Source organism: Anser brachyrhynchus (genome assembly GCF_964034855.1).
Source record: "Anser brachyrhynchus genome assembly, chromosome: 3".
Taxonomy (NCBI): domain Eukaryota; kingdom Metazoa; phylum Chordata; class Aves; order Anseriformes; family Anatidae; genus Anser; species Anser brachyrhynchus.
This window is the reverse complement of record NC_137696.1, coordinates 49,376,120-49,398,047: the sequence shown is the minus strand read 5'-3', so window position 1 is coordinate 49,398,047 and position 21,928 is coordinate 49,376,120. Positions and strand designations below refer to the sequence as shown.

Below are 21,928 nucleotides of genomic sequence, written 5' to 3'. Positions count from 1 at the left end.
ACTATGAACATGCCTGAACATCTCTAGTTTGGCAACACTGGTTAGTTAGACCTGAAGTTTTCTTTAGGAGGAGGTGATAAATTCTAGATTTTCAGATGATTTCTACAAGTATGTGTACAGATAGAAGGTTATACTCATATGCCAAACAATAGCAATGTGAATTCAAAAATCGAAAAGGACAGCTTACGCTTTTATAAAGACTAATACACAGAGGTGTGACTGTAAAATCCAACTGTGAAATCAATCTGCTGTGACAGAAAACAGTTGGTATAATATCTATATTAGGAATTTCAAAATCAAATGAAACTAAAAGACATTTTTTGGATTCTTCTTCAAGCAAACCTGCAGTAAATTCAAACATATTGTCAAACTTGCGCTTTCTAAATCAACATGGGGGTGGCTGTTTACTTTAGTCTTGGAATAATCTTTTATTTTTGTAGCCAATTAGCTATGAATTTATCAACAATAAACAATAAAAGAAAGCAACTCACTTTTCTCATTCACAACTGAAAGAAAGACTTCACTAGTCTATTTCTATTCCGATGTTATCAGGAAAGTGGAGGGATAACAAATGGACATAAGCTGCAGTTTTCAGCAAACACATTGGCTTACTAGCAACCAGAAAGTTACCAACAGCTCATTCCTACCTGACCATAGAGCCACTTTATATACTAGAATTAACTAATACTAATTCAGTGTAAGTTTTGTTTCTTTGTCTTTGATCCTTTTTTATTTTTCCCCACAAAGCAAAGCAGCATACAGACTTACGTCAGGTTTCTTGCCCATTTGCATCATGATGCAGTAGAATATAAAGATTTGGCCAAAACCAATTAAAGTTATTCCATGAAAATGCCAGCTAGATCCTTCCTATGATTTTAACATCTACTTCATGCTGCTGAAGAATTCACATTTTTCAAGCTAGACAAAAGCAAGCACACACACAGACACAAAAGTGTGAATAAGTCTTCTTGTTCACTTTTTACTCAAAAATGTCTAAACTGCTTTTTCTGAACAGCTGAGGAGAAAAACATGTGTTAATAATTTGTCCAAAGAGCAAAAATTTCAGAGGTTAGTAAACAAATGACATGCTAAAATGAAAACATTCACAAAAACTAAACTATGATTCAACCCTAATAGCTGTTTATAGCAACATGGTTTTTTTTTCTGTTTTTTTCTTCATTTTGTTTCACTTAACTTATTTTTTCTATTGTAGGATTGGCACTTTATAAAAAGTCAGATATGAGACTACTTTTAATGCAGAATAAAGATAGATTACTCAGACTACTGGAAAGGAAAAAAAATGGCGACTTGACTACTGACTTGTGATGGAAAAATTTCAGTTTACCGTCTCCAACATAAATATGATAATATAAACCACTATGAATGGATAAATACAATGACATAGGAGAAATACATGGAAGGGATCGAAACCATCAGCAATAGCACCACTGCTACTTTATATGAATGAAGGTGTACTTAAGCAACTGTCAATAAAAAGAAATTCTGCTCTAATAACAAGGTAATCAAAGTGATTCACTCCCATGCTAAGCAAATATAACTCAAATCTCAGCCTCCCTACAGCAGTTTGGCATGCAAATTCTCTTCAACCTCAAGGTCTGGAAAAATTCTGCGGTTTGGCAAGAGTGCAGCACAAGGGTACAACTGTATACATATCCTGTATTAATGAAGGAAAAATGTACTATTTCTTTTAGAAAAAAAAAAACCTATAATAATTAATACAAATAATTTATCTATTTTTCAATAAATTGCCAAAAGTGTAACCAGATATTCTGATCTTTCACTATCCCCCCGCAATCCAGTAACTATACCCGCATCTGAAGCAGAACAGCTTCACCACTCTGCAGACTGAAGAGGGAAGACCATCACATAAGGAGAGATGCTGGAGTTGAGCAAGGCAGCCTGATCTGCTCCCCATGTAGCAACAAACACTACTAAGAAAAGGTGATGGGTGATAGTAGTGGGTGACTCTTTTCTGAGAGGTACGGAGGCACCCATTTACCGACCTGATGCACTCTCTAGAGAGGTGTGTTGCTCATATGAGGGATGTCACTGAGAGACTAACAAGCCTAGTACAGTCCACTGACTGTTATCCACTGCTGTTGTTTCATGTGGGTGACGGTGATGCAGCCAGGAGCAATCTGAGGAGTATGAAGGATTACAGAGTTCAGGGAGCAGTAAGGGACTCTGGACAGGAGGTCGTTTTTTCATCAGTCCTTCCGGTCACAGGCAAGGGGATTGAAAGGGCCAGTCGAACCTGGCAAATCAACAGATGGTTACAGGACTGGTGCCACAGCCAGGGGTTCGGCTACTTAGACCACGGGATTCACTTTGAGAAACCTGATCTGTTGGGGGTTGATGGGGTCCTTCTGGCAGAGAAAGGGAAGAGCATCTTCAGTCATAGGCTTGCTAAGCTGGTAAAGAGAGCTTTAAAATAAATTTGCTGAGGAAAGGGAACCTCATTCCATCCTTATCCTACCAATTTTATGCCAGTGCAATAGATGCCCAGAGCCTGGAGAAGGGTCACAGGTCAGCAGAAGAGCACCTGAAGAGCAGCACAAATGGATTCCAGCCATTTCAGACAGTAAGTCAGCTTCATCAGGGGCCCAACTTGAATGTCTCAATGCTAACGCATGTAAGCATGGGGAGTAAACAAGAGGAGTTAGAGATGTGCACATGCCTGCATGGCTATGATTTCACTGGCATCGCAGAGGCGTGGTGGGATGGCTCCCATGACTAGAGTATTGGAATGGAAGGATACTTCCTCTCTAGGAAGGACAGGCAGGGAAGATGAGGAAGGGGTATTGCCCTCTATGTCAATGAGCAGCTGGAGTGCCCGGAGCTCTGCCTGAGAATGGATGAGGAGCTGAATGAGAGCTTATGAATCAGGATTAAAGGGAGGGCAGGGACAGGAGACATTATAGTTGGAGTGTGCTACAGGCCACCTGATCAGGAAGACTGAGTGGATGAGGCACTCTGTAGACAGATAGGAGCAGACTCATTCACAAGCCCTGGTCCTCACTGGGGACTTCAATCACCCCAATATCTTTCGGCAAACAGAAGGACATAGGCAATCCAGGAGGTTCCTGGAACGCATTGATGATAACATCCTTTTCCAAGTGATAGGGAAGCCAACAAGGAGAGGTGCTATGATGAACCTCATTCTCACCAACAAGGAGGGAATGGTAGGGAATATGAATCTCAAGGATAGCCAAGAAAATGACCATGAAATGGTGGAGCTCAAGATCCTTAAGGCAGTGAGGAGGAAGTGTAGCAAGCTCACTACCCTGGACTTCAGGAGAGCAGTCTTAGGCCTCTTCAGGGATCTGATTGGTAGAGTACCATGGGACAGAGCTCTGGAGGGAAGATAGGCCCAGGTAAGCTGTTTACTATCCAAGGATCACCTCCTCCAAGCTCAGGAGTGATGCATCCCAAAAAAAAGGAAGTCAGGCAAAAATGCCAGGAGGCTTGCATAGATGAACAAGAAGATCCTGAACAAACTTCAGCACAAAAAGGAAGCCTACAGGGGGTGGAATCAAGGACAGGTATCCTGGAAGGAATACAGAGACATTGCCCAAGCAGCCAGGGATCAAAGCTAAAGCCCTGATAAGACATGAGCCGTCAATGTGTACTTGTGGCCCAGAAAGCCAACTATATCCTGGGCTGCATCAAAAGAAGCATGGCCAGCAGGTTGAGGGAGGTGATTCTTCCCCTATGCACTGTTCTCATGAAACCCCACCTGGAGTACCACATTCAGCTCTGAGGCCCCCAACATAAAAGGACATTGACCTTATGGAGCAAGTCCAGAGTAGGGCCACAAAGATGATCAAATGGCTGGAGCACCTCTCCTGTGAAGACAGGCTGAGGGAGTTCGGGTTGTTCAGCCTGGAGAAGAGAAGGATCTAGTAAGACCTTGAAGGGGGCATACAAAAAAGTTGGAGAGGGATTTTTTACAAGGACATGTAGTATTAGGACAATGGGTAATGACTTTAAATCAAAAGAGGGCATAATTAGATCAGATATAAAGAAGAAATTATTTATTATGAGGGGGATGAGGCAGTGGAACAGGTTGCCCAGAGAAGTTGTGTGCCCCATCCCTGGAAGTGCTCAAGGCCAGGCTGGATGGGGCTTTGAGCAACTTGGTCTAGTGGAAGTTTCCCTGCCAATGGCAGGAGAGTTGGAACTGGATGATCTTCAAGATCCCTTCCAAACCAACCTATTATATGATTCTATGAAATTTAGAGTTGTAAGCCCTGATTTTCTTCATTTAAATAACATAGGAAGCCAGCTAATGAAAATACACTTTAAAATGAGACTGTGACCTATGAGGCATTTTGCACGGAGGCATTATGTATGCAGAATCCTCATTTTGTGTAATGTCTTTTTCCTTCCCAATGGGGTGGCTGTCACAAGGTTATCCACGCTTAGCAGAATTTGAGAATATATCTTTAAACATAGGGGACTACTCCCATTGTAGCCATAGTGTCTTCCTGAAATTGTCCCTCACAGGAAGCTCTTAGACCACCCATGATACATGCTACTTAAGCGCTATTTGTTATTGATGGACCTTCCCTGACTGCCAGCTTATTATGACCACCCATTGTGGGTTTGCATGAGGAATGCAACTCAGGACATTCAACAAAAACAGTAAGAGTCTCCATGAGTTGAGCTAAAGGACGAAAAGCTCAAACAATGAATAAATGATATAAATGAAAGCGGAATAAGTGACTTGAGTAGGTTCCAATCCCATCTTCAAAACAGATCCATAAATTCTCACAAGCCTACATTACTTGAGTGTTTTAAGACCCTAATATTTAGTCCATAAGCCAACATATGTAGCAGACACCTTACACACTCTTGTGTGGGAAATCCTGGAAAAGTACAAAAGCCTCTGATACATTCATATGGGTTACATGTTCTTGCAATCTACTTAGATTTCCAGGCTACAATATTAATGAAGTGCCACTATTGCCTTGTGAACATCTCTGTCATGAATACTGTTGTATGGCCTAGTCTCTACATTCCAAAATTCCATTTGCTGCCAAGTATTGTCCTTACCATGTACTGTATAAATCTCAGACACTTTGATGTTCTCTTGGTTTTAACTGTTGCAATATTCATTTTGACTTTTAAGTCATTCCAATTTTTAAAGCCTGAAATTCGTAATTTAGAAGCATAGCGGAAACGAAAATGAAACAAGAGGATGCACAGTGGATATGGTTTGAATGCTGTCCACTAATGATCTGTAACTTAATTCTGATTAAGCTTAGCTCTTAGGAAGCTTTCATTCTGGGTCTTGAACAGAACTCTGGTGGACCCTGTCATTTGTTCTAATTTTGAACTCTGAGGCCATAATTTGTGCCCATCTGTCAGAAAAGAACTAAAGTTAGATAAATGAAATAATGTCAGAAAAAATGTATACATAGATACATTGAAAGGCACTTTGCCATCTATTATATAATATTCTACTAAGCTAAAGTAAGTGATTTTCAATACTGCTTTTTACACTCTACTCATTGGCACTACTTCTTTGGAATCACTGCACATTAAAACTCCAAAAATAACTCAGTGGAACAGGAAATGTTTACAGAAGTGGGAGCTTAAAAACTACAACCGGTTTTCACGTCAGCCATAATCACCCTGACAGGATGGCCAGATGTAGTGATATCAGTCAAATGGATTCCAGACCTGGTATCATATAGTTTATTTACAAAACTATTTAATGAAACAAATAAAAATCTCTTGCCTCTTTACAATTTCCCATACAGTGAAAAGGGATAAAGAAAAACCTGTCTATTTCCTAGTAGAAGTCTAAAGTATGTAATTAAACAAATGGATTAACAGTTGTTTTCTTTTACTTGATCCTGGAGAACCAGAGACCAGCCTCTTTTTCCTCCAGACTCTTTCATGGTCTTTTCTGTTTGCATTTCCTTTTTGAAAAAGTCAGAAAGGCTGGTCCTAGTCAATGCAGTTATATTAGTTCTCCTTGCATGCAAAAAGGAAACAATATAGTTCATTTTGCTGTATAAAACTCCCTTGCATTGGGCAGTCTTCATTGGCTATATAATCATCACATTTTTTTTGTAAAAGGTTAATAGAGATTTGCGTTTTAAAATAACCTACCTAAAAGAAGTATTCCTGTCATTCTCACACACCCTGAAGTTCCTTAATGCAAATCGTCATTACTCCATCTGAATGACTTAGATGATAATGAACTTTGTTAATTTGGTATTGCTTCTTTTTTTCCTGTCTCTTTTTTTTTTTTAAGGTTTTACTTTCCTCCAGATAGTACTCATCTTCTGCGGCTGACAGATTTATAATGTGTATATTCGCCTGGACGATATGGCCTGGGACTGAAAACATATTTTGTTTCCGAATTATTCCTCTTCATCTCTATTTACCCACAGAATGAAAGTTCATTTTACTGTTGGGTAATCCACCTTTTCCTCAGGAAAATATTTTGCAGATCGTAGCATATTCAAAAGCCAAACCATGGTCTTAAATGACATACTGCATTCTCAGAGATTTTCAAGAGAAAAAGATAGTCTTTTAAAAAACAATAAAGGCATATAACTTACACTTAAAGAAAGTGGAATCATGTACGTTCCATACAGAGCTTTGTGTCACTTACAGCAATCTTGAAATAATGCACCTAACTTTCCTGAAGGCCTTATTATTTACAAGATGTTTTTAAACACTCTGTTTCAGTATCTAAAGTAAAAGTAACAGGAGCTGTTCAAGTCATGGGATAGTGACGCTTGCATAACACTTGGTAAGTCAGTGGGAAAACCAGTTAAATGTGCCAGATTAGCAACTTCCCAATGGGGAATGTATCATATTCTGCAGCGCAAACAAAACATTTTGAAGTTGAGTCATTCATAGAGATGATTTGTTCCAAACTCCAAATATAGAGTAAATCTGAAATTTGGAATGAGAATGCACTTAGAAGCAAAAAACACTTCTCTCACTAAGTATCACAATATAACTGCATAGATACGTTATCGATGGGAGAACCTCAAAAGTTTCATTTCAAAGCAGATGCCAACATTTCAAATACTAGCTGGACTCTATTCAAAACATTTAGATCATATATAGCTACAAGAAAAACAAAATGGTAGTCTATGTCCATACTTCACAATCAAAATACAGTATTTTTCAAGGAAGAGAAGAAATTTTGGAAATCCTTAGAAATTTTGTACGGAATCACAGCTTGGGTGTCCCTCATTTGATATTTTTTTAACCTTAATATAAGTCCTAACAGATATTCAGCTAAAACAGCCCAACGAAAAAGTGATTTTTTTTCCAAACACTATTTTGTTATTATTATTACTTGACAGTAACTAAATGATAAATGGTACGTATTTATAGGCATCTATTGTTATCACTAATGTATTCCTCTAGGCTTTTGGACTCCTTCTTAAGCAAAGACAAAATATGTATTTCTTAATTTTGTATCAAATACAACATTAATTCATATTTCATATTAAGTCAGCCTTGCAAATAAAATGGAAAGAATGCAACTTCTAGTTAGAATCACAGGAGAAGATATGATGTGCTCCAGATACAATTAAATGTTTCCAGACATGGTGTGACATCTGGTTTATAGTACAATCTTTTGGATGTTCTCAAGATTCATCTGCTAGTTCTGTATCTTCTGCTCGTATGAAATTCTAGCTAAAATACGTATATATGAAATAGTAAACTTTATGCCATACTCTCCATAAAATCATATGAACTGAAATCTCACTATATGACTTTTCTTAGAATTATATATCTGTAATTTCTGTTTTCCCTTTTATTATTTCCTATATTTGACGTTATACATTTACAAAAAATACTTCAACTTAGGAAAGTTAGCTAAAATCTGGCAATTGGAATCAGATGTTGCTTTTCACTACTGCACTCTTCTCACCCCCAGTGTTCCATCCACATTCAGTTCAGGCAATTAAACTCTGATTATTCTGTTCTGCAAAGGCTCCTATACTGTACCCATCACCATAACATTTCAACCCTGAAATTGTAAGTATAACAGACATAATGTCATTCTGCATGGCTGCACATTACATTTCAGCGTTAGCTATTCTAAACCCGCGAAGACTGACTGGTGGCTTTGGGATGGAAACAAGCAAAGCTGAAATTTTAACTGGCACCCGGAAAGCTTTAGAACAGACTGCACAAAATGCAGTAGGCTAGATATTTTGTCTGGCAAGCAGGTAATTGAGGAGGGTTCATGAAAATGGTAAGGAGAGAGAATGTAAATGCACAAGGCTTGCACTAATAAACTCCCAGAGACAAGAGCTTGCTCTCCACATGCAGGGCCAGTCAGATGTCTTTGCACTGCACTTCTCAGAGACTAGGTTTTGGGGGAGCTAATTAGTTATCTCTAGGCAAACAATAAGCCAATAAGCTAATGTATAGCAACACAGAGTTTTCTGCAGACATTGCAGGGCTACTGCTGAGACAGAGCTAGTAAAGGCTAATGAACTCAAGCTTTCTACATATGATCAGTATCTGCACCAAAATCCCTTTGCCCATAATAAAAGTATTCACACTCTACATAATTTTTAATTGCCTGAAGTGTGCCAGACCTTACAGAACCAGGGGAAATAGTAGTGTGGAAAATCAGCTTTCAAAACTTCTAAACTGTAGTAGATACATGGTAACAATTCTCCCAGTGGAGTCCATCACTCATCCTGGGTAGTACACTATCAGTTTATGAATAATTTTACTTTTAATATTTTACTAGTGAGACACATTTTCAAATTGGCAGTGGATCTACTAGGATATTCTCACTTTCCCCAAGAAGTTTCTGAGTGCTAAGATATCTCCAGCAAATTACAATGTTCTGAAACATCCCACTTAATTTTTGCACATGCTTACGAGGAGGAAAAAAAAAAAAAAAAAGAGTAAGAGAAAACAGAATTACATGACGGAAGACAGAAAAGAGCTTCCTTAGATCATCCATGTGGTTTAAGCCTACAAATGACATACTTTACAGGCTTGTTCTGAGACTCAGGAAACCTCGTATAATGTAATTGCAGCACAAGGTCTATCCTAAAAAACACTGTTGAATTTATGGTCACAAGTTTCAGGTGCACACTGTGAGACTATGGGTGAGTTTTCTTAACAGTAGGCAAGGAAAAAAAAAATTTGTTTCTTCAAAGGAAGGAAAAAATTAATCTATTTCTGCTCAATATACATAGATCTAATTGAGATTTAAAACCACGATAGCTTTATCCCTTTTTGGATACATTAAAATTTAGCTATCCTTGCCTTTTCCTGAGGTCTCTGCATATGGCATGACCTGAAAATTGTGAGGCTTTTGAAAGAACTGAAGTAACTGGCACATACATAAGGAAATATGGAAAAAAAAATATCGCCTTTTAAGTTATAAGGCTCACTGGGAGAACACCTAGCAGGCACCTGGCCTAATAGGAACCTTGGACTTCACTAAACAAGTAATGAAAGTAAAGTCAGGTTTTGTTTATTTTTTCAAAAAATGACAGAAGCACTTGTAAGAAGTGCATTGAAATAGCAGAAAAAAAAAATCTTGCTTTTTGTTTAGTACTTACTAAAGGTATCATGAACTCAGCATCATCTGTGTATAGTTCTAGGATTTTTTCTGAGCAAAAATAAGAAGCTTTCCCAGTGATTTTTATGTGTAAATACCTATTGAATATAAAATTTAGTAGAATCTAAAGATAAATTGTATAGATCATCTAGTTGTGGTGATGCCAGTCTACTTTAAAAATTATGAAATCTAGTGATTTTTCTCCAAAACTGTAAGAAGCTTACAAAGAGTTATTTTCTGTCAGTGTGAAAAAATGCAGACTGAAATCTTATCAAAAGGGAGTTTCAGCATCATTTAAAGTACACCATGCACTCACAACAAGCAAAAAAAGACTCCATGATTTCTGCTTCCAAAAATGAGAGCAGAGCAATAATTTAAAATTTCAATATATGAACAGATAAGTTTCAAATCACACTTTTTAAGATCACAAGAATCACTATTTCAGGGTGTTTTTTTTCTTTTTTTTTTTTTTTTTTCCTGCAGATTTCACCTGGAAAACTGTAAAATCTCTTCAAATGGTGATAGTACTTCAGTTGTCTGTGTTTCTGCTGTTAAAAGTTGGGCAGCTAGTCCTAACAATAAAGTTGTAAAAAAGGGTGATCAAAATCGTAATGTATAGAGTTCTTTATTCCCTAAATTTTCTGCTATTGCCATTACTGATAGCATTCACCAGTGACATCAATAATGGCATGAAACCTGAATAAACCTGAGCACTAAGAAAAAAGGAAGTATAAAAGCCTGATATGTGGAATTAAGAGTATTACTGTACCATAGATATGATGTGTTCTTAAAGGGATTAGTTAGATGCAGTCCATGTTACCAATCTGTTCAGGTTTAGGGAAAAAAAAAAAAAAAAGAAAAAAAGAAAAGGTGTGTGTAGGGGATTTTTGTAAAATAATTAATGTCAACTGTGAAATTAAATGGCCTTGTTTGTTACCAGCATCATAATAAAGAGTATTGTACCTTTGCTCCAACAGATACTGGAGAAAGTTAATGGTGAAAAACAATAAAGAGTTACCACTTTTGGAAGAGTGGAGCAGAGCCTTATTCATAGAGTGGTTAGGGAAGAAGGAAGAAATGGAGAAAACACAAAAAAGAGACTATGGCGCTTTTGTATAAAAAAGCTCAGGTGTTACAGTAACTATAATAATGATATCAGCTACACGCATTGGCTAAACATATAGAAATTTTTCAATGAGATCATAGCCACAAATATGAGGTTTCAGTTGTTTTTTTAATGACATAATCAAAGATCTGATATAACTTTATTCAGGTCACCAGCAAAATATTTACTTAACATATAAATGTAAAATAAAGGTAGAGTTAGTAAATTCAAATGTGGAGCTAACTCCGCCTATGGGCTGTGGAAAATACATGAATTCCTTCATCCTGTCTTGTCAGCTTATAGAACTTCTACCTGTTATGTCACTTCCAGTCATCAGAAAGGTCACAGAGATTTTAACTGCATATAAATTATGAGAATAACTGTACAGGCTTAGACGAGCCCAATATCCTGCCTCTGACAGTGGCCCAAAGTGGATGCCCAGGAAATAAGAATGTAAGAAGAAATGAACTTTTAAGAATAGCAAGTTATAAGAAGAGACTAAGTACATCATCCCTAATGTTCTGCCCATAATACTTGAAACCCAAACACATTTCACGGTAAATGTGATTTCTATGTATTCTAATTTACCTGTAATGGATTTCTTGCCTATGAATATGTCCAGTCTTCCTTTAAAGCAATATAAATTTTGAGCATGCACGGTATCCCATATCAAGGTATTCCAAAATTTAACTATTTTTAGGGAAAATCCTTGTTTCATTTGGTTTTAAGCTATGGTATCTTCATCTGATGTCCACTATTGGAAGATGTACAACTATTTCTTACCCATCTTCTGGATGCTATGAAATTTCCCCATGGCTTCTTTAGGCATCTCATATAACATCTCAGAATTGCTTCTTTTCCAGGCTGAAGAATCTTTATTCTAATCAGTCACTTCCTCTGTCAAAGTCATTCCAAGTCTCTGATCAATTTTGTGAGTCTTTTCTGAATCATTTCCAATTCTATTACATCTTTTTTTTTTTTTTGAGATTGGCAGAACAAACTTGCACATAGACTGTCATGTATGTATACAATGACATGAAGATGTCTGTTCTGCTTTCTGTTTCTTTTCTCATAACTCAACATAGTTTTACTCACTGCTACTGGACATTAAATTGATGTTTACATGCAGCTATGGAACCCCAGGATATTGTTCTAGATCAGTAATGACTGGCTCAGAGCCCATCAGTTTATAAATACATTTTTTCCTTCCCTAACCATGTGTATCACTTTTATGAAATAGAATATAAGTGAATCCTGTGTTTAATTTTTCCCCAGACTCTAGCAACACTGCCTATTTAATATTGTGACATGTCTGTTGCATCTGTTCTTATTCAGAATATTTACTGTCTTCTTTTATTATCTGTCCTTGCTACTTGTAGATGAAATATTTATATTAAGTTTAAACAAATAATTGGAATAGTGTAGATTTCAGAACTAGAGTAACTACCTGAGAGCACAGACACATCTGTAGTGCCAATATTCAATGCCTATTGCCTTATTCCTCCTCCCACTTTGGATGTTTGCTCTTATCCCCCTGTCTCATGGCCTCATAAAAACTTGACCTCATAAAGAATTGACTGGAAGATGAATTGGATCAAGGCATTGATCTGGCTGGAGTAACAGAAAATTGCAGGAGGATATTTTTTATGTCAACAGGCCCTTTTCTACATTCTATACTCTACCTATCTTCATCTCAGGAATTAAATATGAAAACATGCTTTGATATATTTTATATTTCCACTACATTAAAATAGTTGGTTTCTGTTTTTGTTGGTGGTGGTGTTTTTTTTTTTTTTTTATTAATTAGTTAAAATATTCACACAAAAATCTGACAAACATTTTTTTCAATGGTAGCATTTTTTCAAGTGTTAATGTTTATTTAAACATCAAGCAATACTTTTCATTTCTACTATTTCAATCTCTCTTTGTTCTTCTGGAATGAATGAATAAATGAAGCAATGTTTTCTGACATTAACACCTAGCATGTTTCTTTGCTTCTGTATCTTTTTATCTGAAGCATCATCTGGATACATTTCTTTCAGTGTTTCTGTTACATGATCCTGGTGTTTTCCAAACAACTTACTAAAGACTTGTCCCCAAAATATAATTATACTAACTTTAAAGTAAATGAAGCATCACTGAAATACTTTATTGGTGATATTTTTTTAAATTATTATTAAATATATGAGTTAATTAAAAATATGTTTAAAAAAAACTAATGTTCTAGGAAAATCTATTAAAATAATGCATGTGTACATACATTGATATGCTGTATTAATTTCCATTAACTTCAACCACATTTTATGTGTGAACAAATAAAAATTAGAATTGCCTATTCTCTTGATTGCATGATCCTTCTGAGATTTTCTTCAGGAAAGCAGCAGTGTAGCAGAGCAAATGGCCTGGTAGACCATCTCCTCGGCATTTTCCATATGTATTGGCTTTCACCTGATATACAGGCTTTTCTGTCACAGTCATAAGAGTAGTTGACACAGGGTCTAGTTTTCCTACCTTTGCATCAACATTGTAAGGGGAAGGATATAAGGATATAAAATTCTGGCCAACTTTACCTCCTATACTTTTTCAGACACAAATTCTATTGTTAGTGTTTTTTTCCTTCTGTTAATTAAATAGTCTGTAACATGACAAAAGGCAACTAATAAACAAGGAGTAGGAACTCTAGGAAACTGCAGGAAAACATTAATCATTGATAAGCAGCTCTAGTAAAAATTAGCCTCAGTTTCTTCTATAATGACTATTTTTACTTTAAATTCACATCTTAGACTATTCCGTGCTAGATGACATACAAGCAAAAATGTTTTCTGTTTTATTACAGCATTTGACAAGTCAAAATGAGAACATTAAAATAAGATAAATGACATACACTAAAACATTTTCTACATTACAATTGATCAGCCTTAGAAAAAAAAATCTTAAAAGCATATTTTGTTTCAGGTTATTCTCTTATAACTGGAGGTTATATCACATCATATTTCTCTTTCTGTCACTCTTTCCCTGTTTCCAGGCAGTGAACCAGCTTCTCTTGGAAACCAGGAATAAAATAACCAAAGCCAGGGAGAAAAACATGCTAGTTTCATGCTTCTGCCATCATCCTCTGTTGATCCTTCTTCAGAATATCTGATCTAAGAAGTGGCTCACTTGCATTCAGGTGAAAGAGTAACACACTGAGGTAACATTCAAAGATGAGCTACAGCTTTATAATTTGTCTTTCTCCAAACCTAACTTCTCTTCAGTGCATAGTACAGGTCACTACCTGGTCAGAGAACCCTGACAAAAAAAGACAATGTCAGAAGCCAATGTGACTCTCTCCAGGTGTTCTTAGCAGGAGAGCAGAAATGAAGGACGTAAATGTTTGAAAAAGTCCCACTCGTGGGCTTGTAGTATGGCAGTGGGAAAGTGACCTATTTGTTTCAAGAAAGGTTCTTACATGAGTAAGCAGTTCATGGGATGGGATACTGCTTAAGTTTGATTAAAAAAAAAAAAAAAGTCACAGGATGTCTCAGCTAGCATGATATGGTTCATTTATGTTTTTTCATAATTTAATTACCATCTCCTCAGACTACAATACAACCATTTTAACACATGAATAACCATAGTTGTTAGACATCTCAAATACCACTCTTCAGAAATGCAGCAGCTAGGAACAATGGCGATCCCAGCTCTTGAATATTTCTACAGCATAAGAGTTACAGGATGCCCTTATCAGGATTTACTCTTTCCTGCCTCCTCCAACACATTCTACAGGCCTGAAAGGAAGAAGGCAAAACAGAAGCCACCATCTGCCAAATCAGCTCATGCAGAATGCTTGTTAGAGAGTGAAGAACTGGGAAGTTCTGAGTCCGCTGTTCTTTATGCAGTAGACTGGAAGTTTGTAAGAAAAGAAGCACAAAAGGCAGCTTTAAAGAATTTCTGCTTCCCTCCTTCCCCACATTGTGCTGTACACAGTTCAGATACAACCAGGAGCTAGGCCAAAATGTTTGGTGTGGCTATATCATACTCCATTGGACAGCTGGAATCATTTTATGTTGCTATTTTAATTTGAGACAGAAGTTGTGTCTGTTTTTCTTTTCATATTTAATCTGTTAGCTAAGATTTAGCATTCCCTTTTCCAAAAGATCATTTGGAATGCATTATATTTGACATTTCATTTTCCTTGTGTTTCATCTAATTGTACTTTTAACAGCTGAATTCTGATTTCTTATACATCCTCTATACATTTATATCATAATTGCCAATACATTTGGTCCTACATTTCTTGAAGACCATGTAAGAAGGTAGAATCTGCTTGGAATGCAAACGCGTGGATTTTAATCAAAGTGGGGGAAAACACTTTGTACCTGTTCTACATGAAAGAGCAGGAACTGTAGAACTGAGCTCTCCCCAAAAATGGTTTCTAGTATCAGCAAGCATTGGACTGCATTTTCTGAACGCTCTTTGTTAAGAGAAACGCTTGATGATGACACTCAGATAGCAAGACAAAGAAATGAGATATTTGAAAGACAACTTCCTAGAGGGCTATATAAGATAATTAAATCCTAATTCGTACTTCTATGAAAGGAACACAATTGAACAAATTCCTAATGATTAGTCCTTTAGTACTTCCTGTTTGCCAAAGCTTCTCAGGACAGAGGAGGAGTCTGTATTTGAAGCATAAGATTTCCACTGCACAAAATATTTTTCTACTTTCCCCTTTGTGAAGCATGAAAAGTAGATATTCATTAGTTTATCCTTTTCAGTGTTATATTATTGGGTCCTGCAAGACAGTTGTGTGGTGTGTGAGGGGAACAAGAGAGGTTACTTTATCTGGCCACTTTGCTTTGTGTCATTTGAAGGGTAGTTTTTTTAAGGCATTGAGCACACTGATTTTCAGAATTGTTAAGATCAACTGGGGCTTTGGGCATCACATTTTTGCTATTTTTTTTTTCAGACAGAAGGCATAACTTAAAGTGCAGAACCTATTATTGTTAACCTTGCAGCTATTTTCTCTTACCTCTCACTGTAGGGCTTTCACTCCCTCCCTCTAGGCACTCTCTTCATCTCTCCAATATCATCACTTCTTTCCGCACATACGTAGGTCAGTTGCCTCCAATTCTTACAGTTAGTCTCCACCTTTCCCCCTTCACCCTCATTTTCTATCTGATGATCTCCAAAAAGCTGTCTTTTCTCCAGATTATTCCTATGACTACAGTTGGTGCCTTTCCTTCCTGCTCCCAGCCAATCCTATCCCCTTCCAGTCCACAAGTGACCCCAGCCCTCCCTGTCTACATTCTTGGTAAATAGAACTCAAGTCAAACAGCTGAGTAACCAATTTTTTAGTACCACCCCTTAAGTATCATTCAGGCTATTAATGCCATTCAATAAAATATCTACACTTGTAACTACAGTAAAGATTTTATGACATATATGCTATAAATTGAGAAGCTTACCAGTGCAAGCATATTTATCTAAAATCATATGCTGTACAGCTGCGGTTTGCTGGCAACATACTTATAATGGCTGGAGTATCCCATGGTTAAACTGAATTATAGTGTCCTTGCTAGCAGAAGATTTATTTCCCTTTTAAAAAAAAAAAAAAAATCCTTCTTCAGTGTTGTCATATGTGCTTACAATAATTCCTTAAGTATAAGCAAACTTTTCTGCTAAAAAACATTAACTCTCATACTAAGTGACACACAGCATTACTGTTTATTAGAAGCCGCAAAAGAAACATTATTCCTGCTATATGCAGAGACAAAAGTGCAAAGTGAGAAACTCTGGTTATAAGATACCAAAGATTGGAATAAACTCAGTAGGACTACCTGCTGTGTCACTCTGTTAGATTCTCCACAGACTCAAGTACCCTCATAGTACAATTGTGATACAACCAGAAGTTTGTTTCCCCCCCCTGCCCCCAATCAAAGCAGTCCTTACAAAAGCAAAGACCAAGATTTGTAAACGTAAACAGTAACTTAAAGGTAGGAACCAAACTAGGCACTCTAAGGAATCAGGCCCCCTTTGAGAATTCCCACAGGTGGTAATGCTGAAGCCCCTCCTTTCCACCAAGCCACTTAGAATAGGACTATATTTAGCTTAAAAGACAAGCTATGATTTTGTGCTTTGACTGGATTTCTAAATCCATGTAACCTTTGCAAGTTGACAGATAATGCAGCTCACTAAATTTGAAGAGTTTCTCATAGACTATTATTAACAAGTTATTTGCTTGTTTCTGAAGATGTAAGCTACACAGCCACCTCAGTCAATGACTGCTAACTTCTTTTTTTTAAAAAAAAGCACTCTTACATAAAAACAAACAAACAAAAACCAAGCAAAACAAAACAAAACACCACCAAAGGTCTCGCTCCTTGTCACATTTCTTCAACAGCCTTCAAGGAGCTGTTGCTTTCCACAGAGTTCTTTTTATCCTTATTTTTGGCCCAGTCCAACTTTTGCTCCTAAGTCTTGTAGTCTTAGTCTCATAAGAATAAGCAAAGATACATGCATCTGCCTTTGGCTGCCTTACACACAAATTTGTACCATTTACAAGTGGATCAAACTAAAACATCCTTTAGCTGATGAGAGCTAGGAAAAGTTGTCTTAGTTCTGCTATTCCAATCTCTTTTAGAAATAATACTATGATAATAAATATTTATGTTTGAGGATAAAAGAGGAAGACTGAACATTACAGTGAAAGAAAATAAAATTCAGTCAGACTGGTGTTTCAGTAAATTGGATAGAAAAATTAAACTGATGTGCTCATTAAATTTAAGAAGACAACCACCTCAAACTGCCATTCAAGTCACAGAGATTAGTCACAGAAATGAGAGTACACAGGTTTGGCTAACAGTACGAAGGGAAGACAAGGAAAGAATACATTCAACCTCAGATAGTATGTTATAAACAAGGTCAGCATCAGGCTTTTTTTCCTTTTTAATGGAAGTATCTTCTTTATTTGGATGAGGGTAAAGAAAATAACTTCTCACCAGACACAAACTCTAGTACAGTCGTTGGCAAAGACAGTCCTCATACAAAGCCTGCATTACTGCAAACTACTGCTCATAAGGAAAACAAACAACTGAAACCTCTTTCTCAGCATCTTAAAGTAGTATGTAGAAAGGACAGCGCTGCGAAATAGTAAGTAAAGTGTTGGAGACTCGATGTTAAGACACACAAGGAAAAGTTGACTGACTGCATGTACAGACCCAGCTCACCAAAAATGTGAAATAAAATATGCTAGCTTAAGCAACTGCAGTTGCAAACATGTTTTGTTTAACATATACAGTGGCATAAAGGTAAAAATTTTAAGATAGCAAAATAGCTTGCTCTTAAGCAAAATTTTAAGATAGCTGTGCACATCACAGAATATGCTTGAAGTCCTCTAAAGTAGAAAAGATACTAGAACAATTAGTTTTGGTAATTTGTTCTATTCAGGAATAATTAACAATTCAGTAGTACCACCCTTCTGCCCCCCCCCCCCCCCAAAAAAAAAGTGTCTCTTTTTTTCCCCTTTAACAATAATTTTTAAGCAGGACAGTAGTGCATTTAGAGAATATCATTTTATAGGCATATCAACTGTAATTGTTTAACAAGCATAGTAGAGGCATACTCAGTTCAGCTCAGGCAAAAAGAAATCCTAAAAGTCTAGGAGACTGTTTCTTCTGAGATGAATAGCAACCCACTTGCAAAAGTGTATTTGTTCTGGAGTTAATTAAAACCCAAAAGAAAACATTCAGTCTTCAGATTTTTACAAGGTGTCCTTTTCCACAAATATCCTTACATCCCTTGTCTCAGTATCTAGCTTTTTGAGGCTTCAGGAAACCTTTTCTTCCCTTTATAGATTTGTAAGGTTTTATCATCTCATATAACACAAGGGGGCCTCTGTTCATTATCTCCTACAAAGCTGCCAGATTTTAACTTAAGTGAACTTTCTGCCCTGTGAACAAATGTCCTGACCATTTTTCATTGCCTCTTTCTTGCTGCTTTCTCATTAGGAGAGCACTCGCACTCCCAGATACACTCCTCTGAAGTTTTCTGACACGACTACGGCTTCCCCTTATAGGTCCAAGTGAGCTTACTTTCCATCTTCTGCTTCTACTTCTTGCGTGAGTATAAAGGTCACTCCAGGAATGGAAGATCAGAAAAGCCGACAGCTGGCTGCTTATTCCTCTCAGACAGAAAATTAAAGGAGAAATAAAAGCTAAAACTACCAAATTCTATTTACATCTATTTTTGATATATTTGTGACTAGGATCAAAAGAACCACATGAAAGAGTTTTCCTGACTTCAGAAAAGTCATATTAGAGGTCAAGCTGGTCACAAGTTTTATATCTACATGATTTAATCTCTGACAAGGTAGTCCTGAGTCCTAAGGAAGAATATCATACTGGAAAAAATTTGGCCTACATAGGGATGACACAAGACTGATTTGATACTAAAGCCAAAACTCAGCAAATTAAAGTCTGAAAAAGAATTTTCCGTATCGCTAAAAAAGCTACCTCCATTGTGGAAAAATATATGATGAAGTGAACCACCAATGGTGGACCAAAATTGCAAAAGAATAGCATTTTTATACCATTTGTTCTGAAGTGAAATCTCCAGATGTAACCACCAGGAAAAGTATACTTTGTTAGTAGCTAGTAAAAGACAATAACTCATATTTCCAGACACATCCAAAACTACCTGTAGCCAATTCTGACTCAAGTGGTGGTTTTAGTGCCTAACTGTCTGAGATCCACAAGCAAACCTCCTTACTAGGAGCACAATGTATGTCTCCCTTCAAGCAGGTGAGCAGAAAATCAGTATGAAATTTTCAGTGAAATTCAGAGCTAGAAATCTAGCTGTGGAAGAGATTTCCAGATCTCTATTATTTATTTAAAATTCTCCATCTGAGAAGTAATTTACATACTGTCAAATATTTTCTAACCTAAACTTGCCGTGATATAACAATATGCCTGAAACTAACGTCATTTGAAATATAGCTGTACTCACTGAGCATACAATCAGACAAATTAATGCAAAAAAAAATCAAAGTAGCAGTTTGAATTAATATCTTCCACACGCGTACATTATATATTTTCCTGATAAAACAACTTGTGAACTGTTTCATTCACATTATGAGCAAGCAATTTCTATATTGCATTTGAAATTATGTGGAAGTCAAAAGATGCTAATGCTTTCTAAATGACAATTTTAAATTGTCATGCCTTCAGTGATAAGAGATTTCTGGCATATGCAGAATCACAAACATAGAATAATTCAAAACTTAAGGAATTCAGGAAATAATATCACCTAGCCTATTCAAAGTAAGGTCAACACTAAACGCAGACCAGGTTGCTCAGGGCTTTTTCCTTTATAGTCTAGTTAGGGGTGGGGACTAGCAAGATGCTGTGTTTGGGTTTTCTCCTTTCTTGAAGCTACCTCTCAGTAAATCAGTCAGGTGGTAACACCAAACTGTCATACTTACTAGCTTTAAAACTATAGACAAAGATGGAAAACAGAACAGATTTGCCACATTTTATCAAATGCAAATGATATTTTAATCATTTTTTTTTAATCAAATGCCCTACATTAATTCATAGTGCATGCATTTAAATAGTTGTATATTTCAGATGGGTAGCCTTCTGGAAACCTAATCCAACCTTCTACTCAAAGTAAGGTCAATACAAAATTTGGATTATGTTTATCAGGGCTTTTTCCATAAAAATCTATTTGTGTGTGCGTGTGTGTGTGTGTGTCTTTTCGCTGTCTCTCAAAGCTACCCCTCAGAACATCCGTGAGGCTGTAGCAATGCATACTGATATCAGTTATGATTCAGTCCTGAAATAAGGAATTCCAGCACCCTACATTGGCTCACAGTTTGGAGCTCTTTGGAGCCTTTTTTTTTTTTTTTTGAAAGCAACTAGCAATAAGAGAAGTAATATGTGACAGCGTACACCCAGCTTGTACAAAGACGAAACCAACACAACTATACAAAAGCCACCAAGAAAACCAGCAGATGGCAATAGTGTCCCCACTTGCTTTTATTCTGCTTCAAAATCATTTCATAAAGAGATGATTTATTCCTTCCCCATTTGGATGATAAGATTCCCACCCTATTTTAACTTAGATTCACACAAGTGTATCGGAGTTAATAGTTGCAGTTTTTGTTATGAAAAATTAAAATATCCCTTAACATATATTCCTTAAAACAGATTGAAATTCAATTAATATTTGTGGTTAGCTAAATACTTTTCCCTATATAAGTTTTGAACAATTAATGAAATAGGGAAAGAAGACTGAGAGGCTAAAACTGAGAAATCGTCTTGAAAATTAAAATAAGAAAACCAATGCTATCTGATTCTTCTTCTCTGGCTTTCATGGCAACCATTTTATAAATAACTCCAGAATACCATATGATAAAAGGAAAAATGCCCATCAGTAAAAAAAAATTTAAAAAAAATCACTATAAATCACCAAAAAATCACTACCCATCCAGGTTTTCTCCCTCTCATTTCTGGAAGAACATTTATGCAAGTGAGACTTATAATAATGGTTGGAACAAACTGCCTCATGGACAGGTGCTGGGCAAGGAACCACTGAACTGGAGTGCTGCCAATACACCTCACACTTGTCTGGATCTTTCCACAGCAGAAAGATCAGCCAGAATGTTTGAATTTCACTCATCAGCCACTTCCCTTTTTTCACCCCTTAATCTTTCCCCTGCCAGTGTTTCACTTTGAATGCAATGGGGCTTTGTGCAGAGGTTACCCAGAACACAATCTAATTCTTAACTGTATTCATTCAAACATTGGATGAAACAAAAACACTGTCGATGTTAAATCCCTAACTAGTGGTAGCAGTAGGTATAAAAATCTTGCAGTGTTGGAGACTCTGGCTGCCTCATACAAAGTCTTTCTTTCAAAGCATGGGATTACTATTTTCTGATTCACATGTGGCTCACTTTTTTCCACTCTACAAGATTCTCATTGCATTTTTAGCTGCTTCTTCTGCCTTCTCCTAGTACCTCTGAATATAACTTCATGCTAACTCCTTTACTGGAAAACCTAGGTGTATATATATATATATATATATGTGTGTGTGTTTTTGTTTGTTTGTGGGGTTTTTTGGTTTGTTTTGTGTTTTTTTTTTTTTTTGTTATGCAACTCCCCCAGAAATACTTAGAAAGCTTTTCAGACTGCTTTATGGAGAAGAACTTAGTTAAGCAATCTTACATTTCAGCTGTAATCTTTCAAAACAGC

The 21,928-nt window shown here is 36.6% G+C and overlaps 1 protein-coding gene across 1 annotated transcript in view; it reads right to left on the bottom strand.

The window, feature by feature from the left end:
* The window catches only part of WDR27 (WD repeat domain 27), a 133,594-nt gene that overhangs the window by 29,412 nt on the left and 82,254 nt on the right, over nucleotides 1-21,928 (bottom strand). Inside the window, exon 24 of the mRNA XM_080587269.1 lies at nucleotides 6,597-6,936. Coding sequence (XP_080443395.1) covers nucleotides 6,895-6,936 — 42 coding nt within the window. The 3' untranslated portion in view covers nucleotides 6,597-6,894. The remainder of the gene's footprint in view (nucleotides 1-6,596; nucleotides 6,937-21,928) is intronic.